Source organism: Aphis gossypii, chromosome X, assembly GCF_020184175.1.
Source record: "Aphis gossypii isolate Hap1 chromosome X, ASM2018417v2, whole genome shotgun sequence".
Taxonomy (NCBI): Eukaryota; Metazoa; Arthropoda; class Insecta; order Hemiptera; family Aphididae; genus Aphis; species Aphis gossypii.
Window position 1 is genome coordinate 40275632 of NC_065533.1, and position 7834 is coordinate 40283465.

A 7834-nucleotide genomic window follows, 5' to 3' on the forward strand; every position below is an offset into this window, starting at 1 on the left:
CATATATATATATGAATTATAAATTTCTCTATAGGTATATTTCGATGACGTTATATACACTGTGTACATAGTTATATAGGTTTACTCCTGCGATTATAGGTATAAATGACAATAATATACCATGACAAAGTCTATTCAAAATATTAAATCAAATACTAAATGCGAATTTCAATTTTATTATATTTTATTTATCGCTGTATATAAAACATTTTGAGAAGAAAATTTCACTTTTTGACTTTTGTTTTTATCTCAAACCGAAAACGAGTGAAATTTAAACACCGTCATACACATTATTGATCGAAGAAAACAAAATGTATATGATATTATTTTTTCAACGCCGCCCGTCGGTTATAGCCGTAGGTACAGCTTTACGTGTACTGTGTACAGGCTCACAAAATTCACGCTTCAAATTTTCACATCCTAAATTCGGTAGGTATACTGCAGAGTTGATATCTATGTATAATATAAGCCATAATATATCAAATGTTGTTGTGTAACAAGTAAATTATTCGATTTTTGCTTTTGAAGGAAATCCGCCACATCCCTTATTTGTATCGTCATAAAATGTTAGAAATTAATATTATGTATGTTTTTAGATTTAGAATAATTTAAACGCACCTACCTATAACATAATATTAACTAATATCGTAATATGACCTATTTATATTATGTATGCATAAATGATAATGGCTAAGTTCGTTTTTTCACTTCTCTGCGCCTTATGGTATACCTACACATAGAGTTGAAACGTTTTGAGTTTTTGACTATACCTACCTAATACATACGCCTCACTATATTTTATTCTCATCGATGACAAACGAACGAAACTCCAGCTGGCTATATATGATCTAATAAGTGTACTTAGATATAATTATATTATATCGGAACAGTATACACTGCTAGATATATTCTACTATAGATTTTAATATATACAACGCGTCTACACATAACATATTATTTATATGTATAGATATCTACTTATAAAAATTATTATAAATAGTACCTTTACACATTTTGTAAAAAAAACTACACACACACACACACACACACACACATAAATATCCAATAACGTCGTTCAATATATAATGCACAGCACGTATAATATCGTTTTACATTTTATTCGCGTGTATACACGCGACAAGACCATTGCAGGCAAATGAAGTATTAGGTCGACCGGGCTCGTAGGTATATATTATAAACTGTCAAGTACCAATAATCGCATAATATTACTTTGACAATTTCTGTGTACGAACAAAACACGATATCGTATTATTTACGAGCGATGTATAATATTTTAACTGCATTTGCCCCGTACGAACAGCTATAGGTAGGTACCTACCTATATAATATAATATAATATTATATACGTGTCAGGTATAGGTACCTACAATATAACTGCTGCTGGTACAGGCTAAACATACAGCACCGATCGCCGTTGAAATTCATTTTAATTTATATATTCTTGAAAACATAATATAACGATATATACACGTGTAGGGCATCTCGTCTGCAGCGTACGTGTGCGTATCAAACACGACGACGATATCATACACAGCACGTATATCGACGACGACGATCACTTTAACACAATTTTTTTTTTTTTGGCAGAGTTTAAAACGTACCTGTACGCATATACGTCGTGTATTATAATAATAATAATAATAATAATAATAATCTATGTACATTCCAAATTACGAACTACAAATTATATACGCGATTTGTACGATATTATGTAACGCTGCAGTGGCGTACGCGTATACCGCGAGGGGTGGTTCCGGCACCGATCGTTACATCCGCCGCGGTTGCGCGTTTCGTCCGGTGCGGACGACAATATCGATCGTCCGCCCGCCGTCACTGCACGCCACCCTCCGAAACGTCTGTGGGGGGGTGGTTTAGACACGACAGTGGCGTAGTCCAGAGGGGTAGTTGCGTGGCGACGGGCAGGAAAAGCGTTAACGGTAGACGAGGGGCTAGGGGGGATGGGGTCGTATCTGTTCGGCCGCGCGCTCATCCCGAGCTCGGGACATTCATCAGGCGACGCCGGCAGTAGAGGCACTCGCGGAAATTCGCGCGCGTTCGTTCACGATATACCGTCGTAATAGTACGGTATCGACCGCGGCGACGTTATAATATTGTGAAATTAATTATTATCGTACCTACGTATATATAACCACCACCGACTGGCGACTTTTACTCCGGACTGTACATACCTACCTATATATAATACACAACGAATATTGTATTATCGCGTTTAAACGATTCGATATAACTATAATAATACTTTCGTGTCATAAATCTCGACCTGCACGATCATGCAGCAGTCTATACAGATCTGTACGTTTTATTTGCGGGGCTCTTGCCGGTTCGGCAACAAGTGTTGGAACTTGCACGACTTGACAGCTTACAAATCGCCCAAGGTTAAACCGAATATCGGAGGTGCTACAGGTAAAATACATTATGAATTTTATTATTTATTCAGTGAATATCAATACGCGGGATGAGCATTAAAAGTGAAAAATAGGCCGTTAAACACCCCCTGCCCACCATTCATGATGAGTGTGTGTGTGTGTGTGTGTGTGTGACGTATATGTACACCGTTGAGTGTAAATGTTAGGTTCAGTATACCTACGACAAAAGGAAAAAACGCATCATCTTTGTATAAACCTACTTAGATATGTGACTTATGACTATATACTGTTATAATGTAACATAATTTATAAATTTTAGAATAGAATTTGTCACAATTGTGTTAACATTTCCTAAGAATATATCAAGAAGTTTCTGTGTAGTCTGTATGAGATTATTGTTTAGAATAAATTACGGATTTTAATACCAACTTATTAATGATGCGAGTATAAATCAATTTTTAATTTGTTCCTCTTTAGCTCCAGATTATTACGCAGAAGCTAGTTATCCGCCAATCGCTCCGAATCCTACTGCTAGTGGCATACCTAAAAGTAAAGTACAAGCACAAGGACTTCATATTGCTCTTGAAGCATCAATGAAGTATGCTCTTTTAATTATTATAACTTATTTTTGTTATAGGTGTTATTTTAATTTTTCATAAAATGTTTTTAATTTTAGACCAAAATTAAAACAGTCCAACGAGTCTAAAATAGAAATGCAAAAGATGACAAACGAACTTTCTGTGATAATAAAAACAGAAAATGGTAAAAGCGGAAAAGAGAGTGCAAGTAATTCACAAACACAGCATCAACAAAAAACAAAAGAAAATACTGAAAATGACCATTCCGAGCAGTGGAATGATGTTATACAGTGTGCTATTGACAGTGATTTACAGTGCAACATCTGTTTTGAAATCTTTATTAAGGTACCTACTATTTTACAAATTATAATTATCAGCAAGTAGCGCAACCATATTATAAGTTTCATTTAATTTTACGATATGCGTAACCAAAGATATAATGTAAGCTGTAAAGGGGTAGATATCAGAATTCAACAATATACCTAATTAAAGTTTAACTTTCCAAACACTATTGAAATTGAACAGTAAATATAATGATATTAATATACCTAATTAATAAGTATAATAGCTTAGTTAGTTATTTATTTGGTATATTGTGTTATTATAAAATATATAAAATTTATTTGTTATTATTAAATATATTAGTTTCATTGAAACTAAAAATGAAATACTATCTGTAAAATAATAAATGCGTATAATAATTATTGGTAGATATCTGTCCTATACTTATAAATAAAATGAAATATTTTTGAAATTTGGATCTGTATTTGAGATTCATAATAATAATTTTAAAATATGTATAAATGCTATACACGCGTATGCCAGCTGCAGTAGAATCAATATTTTGTATTTATAGTATAAAGGTACTTATATGTAAATTGTCAGTATCAAAAATAACACTTTTCAATCTTAAAACTTTCCTCTGATCAATAATAATTTATTAATTTTTTTTTTTTATTTCAGCCGACAGTACTTAATTGTTCACACACTTTTTGCGAATCGTGTATATATGTTTGGACAAACCGATCTAAAAAATGTCCAATTTGTCGTGTGCTAATTAAATCAAAATCATTTTGCTTGACTTTGGATAGCTTCATAGAGAAGATTGTTGAACATTTGCCGCAGGAAGTTAAACACAAACGCACGATAGCAATAAAAGACCGCAACAAGATAAAAAGTAAATATCTTTTGATAGTACCTACCTACCTAATTTAAGCGTGTTCATCAGTAAATAATTAATATTTATATTCCAGTCGAAAAACCTCGAATGAGCCATAGGATGAATAGTATAGATCTTGCCGCATTATTAAGTTTGGAAGAGCTAATCGAGGCTGACACACCACTACAATACATCGCGATGGATCGACATGATGATATCAATGCAGACGTTATTATCGAGGAATCGGAAATGTTCAGAATGAATTTGCACGATACAGTTGTAAACACCAGAGGTATAAACCCTCTAATGAGTTATATTGTTGTTCCCGATGAACAAACTTCAAATAGACCCATAACCCGGCCAAATAACCCTTCCATTCGTCACTAAATTCAGCCCTTTCGTAATTGTTTTTTCTTATTATTATTTAATCATTGAATATTATTACCGAGCATGTTTATAACGTTGATTTTTTAATTAATTATTGATTTTCTTAATTCTATGAAACGCTTATTAGGTATTATGAAAAACTATAATGTTACCTAAATAGTTACAAGTTACTGTTCTATATATTATATTATATTATATACCTACGCATACATTTTTATAATACCTACTGTGCAGCGGCATACCAAACATAACTTTTTTAGGAGGGAATCAGTGGTATAAATCTAAAAAACAAATTGTATCGATTAGCCCTTAAAAATTCATACCTATTTAAATAATTATTTTATGTGAGATTCAAGCCATCTAAATTCATAGTAGAGTTTATTATGTAGGTAAGAAATTACCTAATATACACTTTTTTTGCTGTCTTCATTGACAGCGTCGCATTGCTTCCGCTGCGCAACTTACACTATAATACAACAACATACTAATACAAATACTATGCAATACTAACATACACTATAATAATCTCATAAAAATATATAATATATTATGTATTATAATAAATTAATAATAAAACGTACTGGTATACATTTTATACACCCAAGTGCCCATGTGACATAGGTAGCAACAGTAACTATCATAATATTGTCTTCTTAGTGATATCTATTAACATTGTCATGATTTTAACCATTTTTTATTATTGTTGAGACTGGCTTTAGTTGTACTTTATGTCTACATGATTTTATCAAATTAGTACCTTGTTGATTGCTGCTATGTATTATAATTTTATTTAGGCACTTTGTCATATTTATATAACTATAAATATGAATAGTTTTATTTTTTTAGACTTCTCTGAAAAAGATTAATCTCATACAATGTGGAATCTCTGACCCCAAATCTCATTTTTGAATACACCTCTGTTCTTACTTATAATGGTTATTGATTACCTATATTACCTTCTCATAAGGTAACTTAAAAATAAAGTATAGGTACCTCCTATATCTATTTGTTGTTATTATTATTATTTTCTCGTTGATACTTGTGTTATGCTTTTATGCTGTCCCGTTTAATTTATATTTATGTATTATAAAACACATTAATTGGGTTACACTTTAAAGATTATTGCATTTATATTTGATAAACACTATAGACTATCAATAGTTTGAAGTCAAAGTGAATAAAATAAATAAATTATACTTACGAGTTACGAGTTATAAGAAATAAATTTAAGAGTGAAGCTGATTTCACAAGTATTTGTTTTTTATCAAGTTATCAGAACATTGAATATTAATTTTATAATGTGTTTTTAACTTCATTTGTAACACTTATTTGATTTGTTTCTATTTTATTACATTCGTATCAAAATAATAAAATTTATAAACTGTAACTTTTGTTGTAACAACAGCAATCTCACACTTATGATTAAGATAATATAGTTAATTAGGTAAAATATTTATGTATAGGATTTTTTTTGGAAAATTCTGTTATTTTGCTTTCTATCAACCTACCTAATATGCATATTATGTGTAGGTTTTGGTGTTCTGGTAATGTTTTTGAAAAGTTAATAAATTGAATCAGAATATTTTGATTTTAATGTATTGTATAAAAGTAATTTTAAATTTTAATATAATTTTGTATTTTAAAGTACCTAATTTATGTGATAATAGCTTTGTTATTTTACTAAAATACATTTTATAATACCTATTTAAAATCTAACAACTAGAAAAACTGCTACCTATCTATTAATTATTATTTCTATTATTGCATAAACATAATATTATTAAATAAACAAATAACGTATAGGTAGATTAAGTTAAAAATATTTTATTTTGTGTGTAAACCACATTTTTCACAGTTCCTATTACCTTATTCTGAGGTTAAAGTTACTGTCATAATTTCCATACGAATAAATGTAAGTTGAGAAACTATTAAAAATACAAATGATAAAAGACAAATCAATTCAAAATTTTTTTTAAAATTCTACTTATTAATATTAAAATATTCAGGTATTGCATGAATGTTTCCAATTATACAAAATACTTATCGGCAATCGTATCAATATAAAATGAAAAGTGAGTTAAAAATGAATTATAAAAAGTTTTAAAATAGGTACCTACATTGTTAATTTATATTATGTGGTGATGAATTGCATGTCTTGAATAATAATGTGGTTATATATTTATTACTTATCTATCATGTATTTACCTCATTATATTATATAAATAATTATACATTAAATATGTTTGCTAATTTTTCTTTACTTTAAGGTCTATAAGATAAGTTTTAATTTTTTATTTGATTATTGATAGTGGAACTCTGGAATTGTTATTAACAAATTAAAATACAGTAAACTAAAGTAAAAGTGAAAAGTAACATTCAAAGGATAAACAAATTGGCCACCTTGGTCAATTTGTTGTTTTAGTCATAAATATAACAATCATGTACCTATTGTACCTGTCAGTAGTTAGGATAAACAGTATGTATGACCAAAAAAAGAGTAGGTATAAAAACAAAAAGCAATGTCATTGTATAATGCCAGTCTGCTGTATAATAATTTTTCTAGCTTGTTAAAAATCTTTTGTTTGTATCGTATTATACATGTTATATTTATTTTTAAAATAGTAATAGTATGTTAAATTGTTAGAAAATATATTAGTAAACTTATAATTATATGCTTATGTACTTATATTTACTTAAATAAAAAGTGTGTGTATTTATATTTTCATTCATTTATAACATCACAATTTTTGAGTTTTTATCCAACTATTTTAATTCTATGTAAATATCATTCTTAATGTTAATACTTGAATATTATTTCCTATTATTTCCTATATACCTAGGTGAATTATAAATTAAACTTACCTACTGAAAAGTAAAGTTACTTACGCACAGGGGTGGGTAGACCCACTGGAATATTGAGACTTAGGCTGTGGACCCCATTCCATTAAAGTAATCTAATTTTTTATATTTTTTTTTAAATAAAATTTCTTTAAAAATTCATTGACAATATTTCATGCTTAGGCCTTAGAAAAACATTTATCATAAAATCTTGATAATGAGGATATTATAAATATTGTGGCAACCAAAAATATAATACTTCAAAAAATATTACTTTTGTAATTTTTAAAATTTTTAACTTTTTAATTTTAATAATTTTTTTGTAATTAAATTAAAAATAATGTTTAAAGGACACTAGACTTGCATGTGATATCTCCATCTTGCAAATGTATAGGAATCTGCATGAGGACGTAGCGTTTCTTAAACAAAATTAGTATTTATATAATATTATTTTCTTATAATGT

The 7834-nt window shown here is 29.2% G+C and overlaps 1 protein-coding gene across 1 annotated transcript; it reads left to right on the top strand.

Moving 5' to 3' along the window:
* The first annotated feature begins 1981 nt into the window (after positions 1–1981).
* Positions 1982–7249, top strand: LOC114127524 (LON peptidase N-terminal domain and RING finger protein 1-like). The gene is made up of 5 exons (XM_027991785.2): positions 1982–2445; positions 2886–3006; positions 3085–3331; positions 3950–4163; positions 4240–7249. Exons 1-5 carry the CDS (start codon positions 2313–2315, stop codon positions 4530–4532), a joined length of 1008 nt encoding a protein of 335 aa, XP_027847586.1. The 5' UTR covers positions 1982–2312; the 3' UTR covers positions 4533–7249.
* Positions 7250–7834: the final 585 nt, after the last annotated feature.